General features: G+C 49.3%; 1 protein-coding gene across 4 annotated transcripts in view; it reads right to left on the bottom strand.

Moving 5' to 3' along the window:
* LOC120843738 (PHD finger protein 20-like protein 1) overlaps nucleotides 1-12,946 on the bottom strand; it is a 67,098-nt gene that overhangs the window by 14,997 nt on the left and 39,155 nt on the right. For 2 of the 4 annotated variants that reach the window (XM_042293785.1, XM_042293787.1), the window contains exons 13-14: nucleotides 11,960-12,093; nucleotides 6,606-6,717 (exon numbers count right to left, since the gene is read on the bottom strand). In XM_042293785.1, coding sequence (XP_042149719.1) covers nucleotides 6,606-6,717; nucleotides 11,960-12,093 — 246 coding nt within the window. The remainder of the gene's footprint in view (nucleotides 1-6,605; nucleotides 6,718-11,959; nucleotides 12,094-12,946) is intronic. The other 2 variants (XM_042293788.1, XM_042293786.1) reach the window with 1 other exon arrangement.

Below are 12,946 nucleotides of genomic sequence, written 5' to 3'. Positions count from 1 at the left end.
CTCCTCAATCTGCGATTGGTTGGCCATAGGAAATACGGCCGGTGCATCCGCTCCCCAAGCGCGCTGCTTACGAGGCCCCCCGTTGCGAGGGTCGCAGCCGACGCGCGTGTCTGTACCGGCTTGGAGGTGGTGCTTCGGCCTTCCTACGTCCACCGTAATTACGTCTTAACACGAATGAAGCCATGCGAGGGTGGCAGCTCCGATGAGTTGGTAAAGCACAGTAACAAGAGCATGTAACAACAACATACACGCAGCACACAGTGCTGTGTGTCTGTTGCTGTCTCGCACTGTTGTTATGGTTTTCATGCAGAACGTGTTTAACGAGTCGTTTTCTACTAGGAAATTGTCCCAAACGACTGTCGTAACGAGCATCAGGAACGAATGACGTGCTGGGAGCATTGCGGACGTTAAGGTTAGATATGAAGTTCGAGCCCCGGTGAGGTTTGAACCTGGAAGCCGGTGAGGCTTCCAGGTCAGTACAGTGGCAGTCAGCTATTACAGCCACCGAGCTAATAGCACAGCTGGACCGAAAAGGTAAATGACTTTATCTGAATGCAAACGTGCCAACAAGGGTGACAGGTTTCGGATGAAAATAATAGAATAAAATAATTAAAAAAATGAGTAAAGATAAAAACCAAATAAAATATAATAAATAAAAAGGAATGAACTAATTAAATAAAGTAAATATAAATAACAAACATAAACATAAACAACACAATAGACAAAAAGGAAAGGTAAAAAAATAATTGAAAATCAAGCACAAATTACTCATGTTGTGCGCTCCCTGGGGCCCTGTGCTACACGGCGGAACCAAGCGGCCCAAAGGGACCGAGACAACTTTGCCTGCTGCGATCGGTCGGCGCCGTGCTGCCGACCAATAGCAGCAGACGGCGTTGTCCCGGTCCCTTGGTCCCACTGTGCAGCGCAGGCCCCCCGGTCTTTGCCAGCACGGTCGAGCCTGCATAACTTTATAGTTCCTACGACCTTTCCGGGTTGTCCCTGACCATCTTGCCGGAGCACCTTAACTGACATGGAAAGATGAAGGGCTCGAAACAAGGCAATGATGACGACATTGTTCTGTCCAAGGGCGCAACCACCTGGGAACTTGAGAAAAATATTTTGGTACTTCTACGGCTATCGATTTAAAATTAGGAACGGAACTGCAAACGCAGGAACCGAGTGTGCTATTGAAATCTCTTTGTATCTCCCAATGCTTCTGCCGATTCCCAAACGCTTCCAGGCCGATCAAATTTTGTGGCAATTGCCAGTCTATCCTTGGGGATGCCGCGATAGAAGAACGTAAGACGAGGTGGAAATGCCAGCCCCTTCGAGCAACTTGTTTCACGCAAACGTTGATGGCCGTGGGAAACTATCATATTCGTATAAATACTAATAAACCTTTTTTTTTTTAATTCAGATTAAAAAAGCCTTCAGCCTTTCCACTCTGGTGAAGAAGGAAGACCAGCGAAGCTGTACTATAATCGGACGACCTCAAGGATGACATCTAAGACGATCTCGAGGACGAAGTCTAGAGGACAACGCCTAGGACGACATCTAGACGACCTCAAGGACGACCTCAAGGACGACCTCAGGGACGACGTCTAGGACGACCTCAAGAACGACGTCTAAAACGGCCTCAAGGAAAACTTCTAGGACAATTTCAAAGACAACGTCTAGGACGACCTCAAGGACGACTTCAAGAATGACTTCTAGGACGACCTCGAGGACAACCTCTCGGACGACATCAAGGACGACGTCTAAGGCGACCTCAAAGACAACTTCTAGGACGACCTTGAGGACAACCTCTCGGACAACCTCAAGGACGACCTTGAGGACAACGACTAGAGAAATTCAGCCTTTCCACTCTGGCGAAAACCAGAGTGGAAAGGCTGGATAGGTTGCCGCCATCTATGAGCGAGGCCAGCAAACCGATTGTCTGGTTGACGCTGTCGCTCATAGATGGCAGTAGCTGTCCAGAATTTTGTGTCAACATTTGTTTGCTACCAAACACGATCCTGGGGAACCCTGCCCTAACAGCACCGCTGTAAAAATTAGGGGTCAATCTTAATAGTAACTGAAAAACGCGCTATATGAATGAGCAAACTTTGCACGCCCACTAAGCTAACTCAAAGCTCCCCTTCTGTCGGCCGCAGCCGGCAACATTATGCCCAAAAGACAGCGCCGTTATTTCAAGCACCCTCCTATTAAGAGCACCTTTTCAGTCACGCAAAACACAAAACAAAACACTCCGCAGATTTACAGCATTGGTGAGAGATGCAAAAGAGCAAACAAAGCCATTTGTGGCGTACAAGCGCAGCTACAGCATTATGCCTTTGAGCAAAGCAACAGGCGGGGGAAGGCTGGTTCAGAGATTTCTGCCACCGCTTGCGACTGCTTACAACGAGACAATACGCCAGTGCCACCTAACGGGTAGGCCCACAATGCTTGGATTTGGTCTAGTTGGTTTCGCATTGTGCGGTATACTGCGTTGCAAAGTTACACTGATCACGTAAAGCACGGGACGACGTGGTATACAGAAAAGAATGTGAGGTACGCGTGAAAGTGCATTACTCCGCTTTCACAACGGTGAGGTCTGACCACATTATCGGCGAAGTTCCGCATTTTCCGAGTTTATTTCTGAGCAAAATCGCAGGGTGTTTTATCGAGTTTAGTTTCTACCTCAAATTCAGAGTTTCATTAAAGGGGTACTAAAGTGCTTTTCGAGATCCCCGTTTTATTGCCATAACTCGATCTACAGGCTGTAATCATTCTGAAGAAAAAACAAAAAAAACACGAAATTTAGTTTATGCCTGGCCAATTTCGTATTAAAAAAGTGAACAGAGTTCCCGACACTTACCGTTGGCGCAGAACGACAGATGGCGCTACCGAACCTTGCTGAATATGGTTGAACAACGGACGGCGCTTGTCAGCCACTCGCGAGCGATGGGTTCCTGCGTGGACGAGCGGGAATGGTCGGCCGCTCGTCCACGCGGGAACCCGTCGCTCGCGTAAAACATACGTCGGCCGTCGTTCAATCCTAGTAAGCAAGGTTCGATGGCACCATCTGTCGTTCTGCGCCAAAGGTAAGTGTCGGGAACTCTGTTCACTTTTTAAATACACAACTGGCCGCGCATGAACAAAATTTTGGATTCTTTTAGAATGCTTAGTGACCGTAGATTGAGTTATGACCTTAAAACGAGGATCGCAAATATCGTTTTAGTGGCCCTTTAGGCTTTCATTCGATGTTCACTAAATTATGAGTTTTCTGGATGTTCAGTGTTATTGGCCCAGGTACGGAACGGCAGTGAGTTAATTCATCAAGTTTCACTGATAACACTATAAGAGGTGGGCCATCCACAATACAGTTGCCGACCGGTTTTTCGAAAGCCGATAATTTGGACTTTTACAATATTTCAGACTTAAAGGAGGAACCGTGACCTACTCGATAGAAATACTGTACATTCACGACCAATGTTTTGGACAGCTTGAACTCCGGAAGTTAGATTTTTCGGACAAAATCGTCGTGAGCGATTAGCGAGAAACACCATTGAGAAGTGGCCATCTTGGATACTATGTTGGCTGCGCAAGGATCGGCTTGGTTAGGCAGCACTACTTGAGTACTGCCAAGTCCTACTGCTAGGTGATGCTGTACGGCTTTTTATTCTCTAGCTGCACATCATTATCATTATCCTCGTTGTTACCCTTTTGCTTTGCTCATGCGCCACTGCAGTCGTGAACTTGCGCCTCTCATCTCATCTTGGTGAATAGTGTTTTCGGACTGCGCTGGCTTGGACGTCATTGCCAAATTTGTTCTTCCACCGCCGCGGTGTGTAGCTAAGTGGTGCAGAAAGTACTCGACCATAACGCTAGAGAAGAAGGCGGCGATTCTCAAGCTAATAGGAAGTTGCCGAACGCAAACGGAGGCGTAATCTGAAACAGGGTGCTTAGGCGCAACCTGTAGCGAGGCACTGTGTACGGCTTCTTTAAACCCGCTTAGACGCATTAAAGGTAAGTTTATTAGTTTTTCCTATTTTTCGGACTGCTCTACAGTGTAGACCGCATATAACGTATGCCGCGGGAGTCGCGAAAATCCGCACTATAAGCGATACCGCGCTATAACCAAAACATCAATTTTTCAGGCCAAAATACCTGCCATGAGACAACTTACCTTTGTAAAAAAAAATTTATTTTATGTTAGATGAAAAATAAAGGTTAGTTTGAGGGAAGTCTTTATTCCACCAGACTAGTACACTTCTTTCTCGAGTGTGTCACACATTTTGAAAGAAATTAGCGACTTTTGCCTGGCGCAGCCTTTTAACGGCGTCGCGGGTTGCAGACGGACGTTGCGAGCGTTCAGGATTGCTAACCCTAATCACTTTTCTCCGGTGATGAAAACGCGTGAAACTTCGCATCCTTTATACGGTACGCGCCAGTATACCTTCAACTTGAGCACAGGCATGAAATGCTCCAAATAAGAAATCCGGGCAATGTTCGAAAACACAAATGCTTAGAAAGCAACACTGTAGTCGAAGTAAACAAACACAACGACACGGGCGTTTCTGCCGTCTTGAGAGTGCCGCCACAACATCGCCGCACGAGTAGGTGGATCTTGTCTTCTAGTACGTGCTGGGTTATCATAGCGACACACAACGAAAATTCAGTCAAGGATAGCGCTTTTACGCGGAACGATGAGCATCCACCACGCCGTTAAAGTGAACTAGACCGCCGTCTACGTCGACGATCACAACCGACACCATGTTTGCGGATAGAAGCAGCTGGCCCGCGACCGGCATGCAACGCGCGCGAACACTTCTCGACCTGCGATTGGTCCGTCGTTGCGGTTGTTTTGAACGACACGTGCGTACGTCCCTCCATCGCTATGGCAATTGAAGCCTCTCTTCGCTGCTCCCCGTTTCTTCGAGCAACCTCCTTGCCCCGCGAGTGCCGCTTGCGGCTCGCGCCGTTATCTAGTGTCGCACAGGGAAGCGTGCTCGCTGCCCCGGTTGTTCCGGAAACCGCACTATAACCGGTATTTACCTTCGCGCGCCTGCATTTTAAGCGGTATGTAATCACATGGAGTTCTATGGGAGGCAAACCAGTGGTTTAAAAAAGCCGCGTTATACCCGGTCCTGCACTATAAGCGGTTACGTTGTAAGTGGTCTATACTGTATTATTCTGACATTTCTTCGGTCCCGGGGAAATCCGAAAAATCAGTCGGCGACTGTAATTTTGATTGTTGGAAATAAGTGCGTGCAGCTAACTAAATACGCCCCTCTGACTTTGAGACAAAGTGTCTTCACCTGGATCTGCCGATTGGAATTCTGGAACTACTCAGCAATGTGAAGGGTGCCTTTTTGTTTATTCTTGTTAACTTGCAGGTGGAAAAACTTGATGGCAATAAAGACTGCGATAACTGTATCAAGAGATACGTGCGAGAGACTCGAGTGAAACAAATGCCCCGCCTAATTGACGGGGAGCGTTCGCTTTCTGCCCGTCGCGCGCAGGTACCGAGAAAGGCCGATCGAATCTCAAGGCCCAGTCGCAAACGCAGATGGGGCGAGGGGATGCCTGTGCAAGTTCAATCTTCAACCAGAGGAGACTAAGAAGCGGCTAGTGAAAGAACACGTCCGACAAGAATGCCCAGACGTGAGCTGGTCAAAAAGCCAGACACGTCCGACTACTGTTGCACGTATGTTAGCCCCCTTTTGCGATAAAGGTTGAGACATTTTTTGTAAAACTTCTACACAAAGGTGAAAAAAGAAAAAAAAAAGATTCGTGAGAGTTGTTTTGAGGTGCCAGGAAAATAGAGCACCAGGAAAAATGGCAGTTCCCAAGTTGGGAGTTTTTTTAATAAATCTGAATCCGCAAAAATTTTAGTGGCGAGCGTTTCCAAATTTTTGGTAGATTTATCCGAAAACACAGATCCTTAGCCGTAGGCGATCATAGACGGCATAAATATTCGATCTCGCAAATAGCGCAAAACATTTGCACTAGCTATACAATGTTGAAGATTTGAACGTCCACATTTGACAGCTGTCTGTGCAATTGGGGCAAAACTAGGGCAAGGTTGGGGCAAGCTTGGAAAAAGAAAACAAAACAAAAATACAGCTAGAAAAAAAAAAATTAAAATACTGCTCCTCAACAATTGACGGCCTAATTAGGGCTTGGTTGGAATAACCAAGCATTAATTAGGCTTAGTTAATTACCATTAGATTCAAATCAGCTTTCCTGACCGATATCTCGCGGGCCACTCGAACGACAATTGCACCTTTCCCCGTTTCGCAAGAAAGAATGCGACGCGCATAGACGGCGGCGACGTTCCAAGTGAAGATCGGGGCTGCCGCGATCCCCACCGCACAGAAACAAACCAAAGTCGCCGTTACCTACATCCGCGTAAGCAACGTAAAAATACCTCGTTTTCAATATGCGTCCCATTTGAAACCGAAGGTACGCAAAACCAAAGCGTTCCGGGGCAACCTGGCAGACGGTGCCAGTGCGTTATCTCGTCGTAGGTAGTCGCACACAGTTGCAACGACGTTGGTCCTGCCGCGATGAGCAAAGTGGCGAAGCGTGTGTGCAGAGTGGGCCCCTATGCGTGCCCTCACCTCCCTCACCTCTGGGGCCGAGGCAGAGGTGGCAGATGTACCTGTCCGGCACGCTCTTTTCCTCCTCGATGCCGAAGCAGGAGCCGTGCTGCCAGGTTAGGCAGGCCTCGCACTGCAGACCGGGGGAACACATATTAATTTCCTGCTAAGTGCATTTCTTTTCCAGCCTCTTACGTCCAAAAAGCCGCCGACACGGTATGCCAACCGATTCGCACGATGGATCGATTCACGGACGGATCGATGGTGCAACGTCTGTGAACCATCCGCCCAGTTTGCCTCCCGAGCACGTTCGCACAGAGGGGGACGCGAGCGGGAGTGAGGATCGACCAAACCACTTGGCGACTGCACGGTAACACCGTCGTCCAAGAGCTAACGTCAAGTTTATCGCTACGCTCGCGGCGCTATCACATTAATATGAAAAGGAATTGTTCCACGCCGCTCTTACGTGCCGCGAGAGACATAACACCGCGAGAGGCTTAGCGCAAAGTGCCACTACCTTAACTAACCCAATGCACGACGCAAGTATGGTCCTTCTAGAGGAGGGCCGGAGAACAAACGACGGAGTCCCGGGCACGAAGATATGTTTGCCTGTGTCCTCGTCCACATGCGGGAAACTTCGACACACCACAGGTGCGAAAAGGTCTCGCCCGACCTCGTTGCATCTTGGTCTCGCCGAACAAGAGGCCGGAGGGACGTGCGGGACGGAGCGCAGGGTGCCAGACGAGTTTTGACGGAAGCTTCTCGACACGCGTGAGTATCCACTTCGGGTTACTTCCTCGTATCCCCACAGTCGCCGGCGGCGCGTGTCCCAAGAGGGCGCCCCATCGGCACGAGCAACCTCCGCGATTCCGGCAACATTCTCGCAGTAATCCTCTCCTGTCTTCACGAGTGCCCGACACGTTCTCGCGTGCACCGCAGAGAAGTAATGAAATGAGGTTTGCCGACGACAACGTACCGAAACACGGGAACGGCCAGGAGCGTGTGTGCTGGCCTCCCGCCAGCACACGCGCTCCTGGCCGTTCCCGTGTTTCGGTACGTTGTCGTCGGCAAACCTCATTTCATTACTTTGACCCCTCGTCTGGACTCATTAAGCCTCTCACATGGACCCCGAGGACTACGGGAACCTACAGTGATCTAGCCAGGAAAAATTCCTGCAGCTTTCTTTGCATGTGGAACCAAAACTCGCGTGACAAAATAAACCAGCGATTCGGCGAGACAGAGGAAAGGAAGGGAACAATGCGGCGTCTTTGTTTTGTTTTTCGAAGAAAAACGAAAGGTGCGTTGCAGCCAGACAAAATGCTTTTCGAGTCAAACCCTGCCACACATACATCAAAAGCGTGAACATAAAAAAAAACTACTGCATCTCCACGTGGTGAATGATGTTGGTTGGGGCGAAGCTCTGGTGGTGCTGATGGTACTGATTTTGTTCATAGCTAGTGCTGATGGTGCTGATTTTTTTCTTATGTCAGAAAGAGAATGTGTGGTATGGCACGTGGTTATATAGGCATCTGAGCATTTGACCGCAGAGCCCTCTTGTCTATAAACGCTGAGCCAATGCATGCAAAGTTTAACGCGATTATATACGCATTTGACCGCAGCGCCCTCTTCTGTATAGACGTTGAGCGGCTACATGCAACGTTCCATCCATGATATCCCCAGTTCTTGGGTTACTACCACATCTCAGAGCCCCCTACTCGTCCCGCAGTCGTGGCCGAGTGGTTAAGGCGATGGACTAGAAATCCATTGGGGTCTTCCTGCACAGGTTCGAATCCTGTCGACTGCACAAATATTTTTTTCTTTTTTTAAGAAGACAGATGGAATGGCAATCGATGTGAGCATGCACGCCGGACAAGGCTAGACCCTAAGGAGTTTCGCTCCTAAAAAAGCAAAGCGTCTTTTCACTCGCAGATTTCTTACTTTAAACAAGTCTGGTCCGGCGACAAAAATATACCGTAATATCCTGAGTCAACGCCAACCCCCCCTTACCGCCTGAAATTCTCAAAAACTGTGGGGTGGGCCATGACTCGGGTACCGAGCTCAAAAAGTTTCGAAAAAGATTAAAAATGCGATTTTTTTGTCCGTGTATAGTGAAGCTAGACAGGAGATTAACTGAACTCAAATCTCGGGTTGGTATCTTACTTGCGACTCATTTTACTGTCGAGCAAAATCCACTGCTTCGCGGGTAGCTCGTTTCCGCCTCCTCCGAGCAAGCGCAATTCGAAGCCACGACCGCTGCAGCCTTCGGTCCAACGTGAACGGGAAAAAAAAAAAGAAGAGAATCATCGAAAAATAAAAAGAAAAGAAAAATAGCAAGAAGCCACAGTGACCGAGCAAAGGTGACGAAAGCCGAAAGGGAAGCGAGTCCCCGCTTCCTTTTCGACTTCGGAACCAAGCTAACCGACGCCTAAAACGAACCCAGTACAAAAGCAAAAATAAGATGACAAAAGCAAAAACCATAAAAAGGCTCTCCCTGCGGGCGCGACCGTTGCCGCGGAAAGCGCGTGCACGCACAGACTCAATGACCTTCGAGTTTGTGCGTGCGCAAGCGCGGCTTCGAGACAACTTTCTGTGGCAGTACAACCGGAGCTGCGGGCGGCCAAGGCCAATTGGGCACCGACAAGGAGCGCAGCCATTGGTTATTCTCAGAACGCAGCCACCGGTTACGCTCTGCACCGGCGCCCCATCGGCTTGTGGAGGGGGGGGTGATGCTTCAGGAAAGGAAAATGACGCTTTGTTTCCAGGCTTATACTACCGGTAGGCACACGGCGGTCGCGGCATTCGCAAAGAATGCCTCTGTGTTTGCCCCCTTTGCGGTTTACCGATGGGCGTTTTTTATCTTTTGGGCGAACACGGACTTTCAGTTAGGAACAAAAGGAAGCGGCGTTCTATAAACGTACTCCGACTTCGCGCGGAGTGGTCGCGACGTTCTCAAGAATGCCAAGTCGGCCGGAGTAGGTTTTGGACAAAGAAAATCGAATCCAAACGAGGCTTTTTGTTCTGAACCACTTGTATTCGCAGTATTGAGTTAGTCATCCGATCCGCGTCCTATTTAAGTTGAGGTTTCGCGGCCGGACTTATCTTTTCAGTGAAAACGGACTTTCAGTTATGAACAGAAAAAAGAACATAAAGCGGCATTCTGTTATCTCTTTCTCTCCCTCCTATGATCTTTTTTGACCCTCCTTTTATGTTTGTTTCTTTTTCGGGGGGGGGGAGGGGGGTGCGGGCAGGTGAGAAAGGATCGGAAACCTGTCTGCTTTTGTTAGCCAGATAAATATAGGTTCGCTTTCTTATCTTTATTGTGTTTCTTCTGCACACGCATCCTCCGATTTTGGAGTCGTGAAAATGCAGGAGGGCGCCCTTTCTTTTTTTTTTTTTTGTTTTTTTTGCTTGCCATTTGTGGGGCTCGGAATTGACTTTTTCAGGTCTGGGCGATGACTCGGTGCTTTTTTTATGAGATCGATTGGGAAACGGGTGGGCGTTGGCTCGGTGCTTTTTACGAAATCGCCCAAAACGGGGGTGGGCGATAACTCGGTAGGTGGGCGATGACTCGGGATATTACGGTACACATCTTTTCCTTTGAACAAGCTACACAAAGACGGTGCGTCATTGTGCTCTGGTCTCTTTTCGTTCGTTTGCTGGTCCAAGTTGTTGGTGGGTTCATACTTCCACACACTGAGAAAAGTTACAGGAACTTCGCCCGGCTGATATGCTGCAATTCCCAGTACTCCTCTGGGTCCGTGTAAAGAACCTCAAGTCCAAACTCTTCTAGCGACTTCTTTTAAGGCTTTGGTGTACCGAAGTGTTGCGCACGACTGCGCGCAGACAGACCGCATGCACGGCACTGCGTCGCTCGCATGCGTTTCAGTCACCCAAAGCGCCGGGTGAAAAAATTGCGAGCTTTTTCTGAAGGTATTCGAGTTCACACAGACAAATGTTTAGAAACTTTCGCTGAATGTATTGCAGGTCACGCCTACAAACTTTTACTGCATGCTTATTTCAGTTTATACCTACGAATGTTTACAAACGCTTTCTGAGCCAACGCAAGTTCACACCTGCGAATGGTGTTCTCGTTCCTTACATTTTAACGAATCATACATTTAGTTAAACCGGTCCCAAGAAAAACGTATCCACGAGGTTCTACCGCATAGATGCAGACTTTGCGAGTGATACTTTTCCGCTTCTACGTGTATATCAAAGCGTCGCCAGCAGTACGGTCCCAACGGAACTCCCACGTCTGCGTCCATGCCTCGCCGATCTGAAGCGGCTTAAATGCGCGCGCGGCACCTTTGACTCTAGGGAAATACATCATCTCCGTGCATCGGGCCGAGACGCATCCGCCCAACACAAAGCGACCGCCCAGCAGCGGAGTCGCAACACTCTTCGGTCGGCCCATTGCTAGCTCGCGCCTCCTTCGTTTACCCTCATATCCTAATAGCTAGGAAAACACGCCACTTAGGTATTCCTCTTCGACGAGCCTGTCTCGAAACAAATATCAGTAAAAACTTTCAGCCTTTCCACTCTGGTGAAGAAGGAAGACCAGCGAAGCTGTACTATGGTCAGACGACCTCAAGGACGACGCCTAAGGACGACGTCAAAGACAATGTCTAGGACGACCTCAAGGGCGACTTCTAGGATGATTTCGAAGACAACGTCTAGGACGACCTCAAGGACGACTTTTGGGACGACCTCGAGGAGGACGTCTAGGAAGACCTCAAGAATGACTTCTAGGACGACACCTAGAGGACGGCCTCAGGGACGACATCTAGACAACCTCAGGGACGACGTCTAGGACAACTTTTAGGACGATTTTGAAGACAACGTCCATGACGACCTCAAGGACGGCTTCTGGGACGACCTCGAGGACAACGTCTAGGACAACCTCAAGAATGACTTCTAGGACGACCTCGAGGAGAACCTCTCGGGTGACATCAAGGACGGACGACCTCAGAAACAACTTCTAGGACGACCTCGAGGACAACTTTTCGGACAACATTTAGGACGGCCTCGAGGACAACTTCTAAGATGACCTCGAGGACGACTTCTAGAACAACCTCGAGGACGACGCCTAGAGAAATTCAGCCTTTCCCCTCTGGTGAAAACCAGAGTGGAAAGGCTGGAGAGGTTGTCGCCACCTACGAGCAAGGCCGGCAAGCCGATTGTCTGGTTGCCGCCGTCGCTCACAGATGGCGGTAGATGTCCAGAGTTTTGTGTCGACATTTCTTTGCGGGGGGCACAATCCTGGGGAAACTAGCCCTTAACAGCTCCGCTGTAAAAGTAAACATTCATATCGGACGTGAAAATAAAAAAAAACCTATATTCTTGGGACCGCCACGCGGAGGCATGCGGTGGCCGACCTGAATCATGAGGCCGCTCTCCTCGACGCAGTTGCAGGCGCACTGGACCACCTCGTCACTCTTGACTTCCACCGACACGTCTCCCTCGCTGGCCGTCAGACCGTCGGATCCCTGGCCAAAGGCGTCCCTGGCCGCTGCAATGGGGTGACGCCACACTCAGCTTCCACGCTCCTCAAAAAAAAAGCAATACACACTACCCCAAGAAAAAAAAAACGCAGAGCACCACTTTTGTTACAAACATCAACCCAACAGATATATATTTAAACTGCATGAACACCGAGTGGGGGCACAGGCAGAGACGGAGAAGCGTAGACAAAGACGGAGAAGAAGAAGTGGCGCACGAACGAGCGCGACTTTTTTGTGTTGGTCTCCGCTTGTGCTTACGACTTTTCGGAGCATGTGCACTAAATAGCCCAACTACAAGTCCCGGCTCACTGGCTATAGTGCCCGACCGCCCACTAACCCAGATTTGAGCCCCGTTGAGGTGTCTCTCTCACGATTATTCTACACTTAGCACTTCCTAAGCCTAAAGTTGCGCGAGGCTCTCTGCGTGTTGCTAGTTCATGATGCTCGTTTGTGACACTCGCTCATGATGTCCAATCCCGACGCTCGTTTCTTACGCTCGTCCCCGACTATTTTCTCATAGAAAACAACTCGTACATGCATTCTTCGTGAAAAAATGTTTTCTCTGCATCTTTGGTCGTACCTGATGAGATCGATACGCATATAATATGTTTAAGGTTGGTAAATCCAAGTGAAATCAATTAAAATCGAGATGCATACGGCGACTGCCACGAGAACACTTGGTTGCTGCTGTGGCACGATCGCGTACGCGAGCCAATGAATGTGAGGCGCCACCCACAGGGAGCCCTACTGCGCCGGTGGCGCTACGGTAACGACCGCCAAAGTTCGAAAGTACCGACTCGGCGAATTCGCTACATCTGGCGCGAGATGCCTCGCCCTCCACATTTCAAGGGCGGCGGTCAC

This window comes from Ixodes scapularis, unplaced genomic scaffold, assembly GCF_016920785.2.
Source record: "Ixodes scapularis isolate PalLabHiFi unplaced genomic scaffold, ASM1692078v2 PGA_scaffold5__190_contigs__length_132052651, whole genome shotgun sequence".
Classification (NCBI taxonomy): Eukaryota; Metazoa; Arthropoda; class Arachnida; order Ixodida; family Ixodidae; genus Ixodes; species Ixodes scapularis.
Note: the sequence above shows the minus strand (reverse complement) of the source record. Positions and strands in the feature narration are given on the sequence as shown.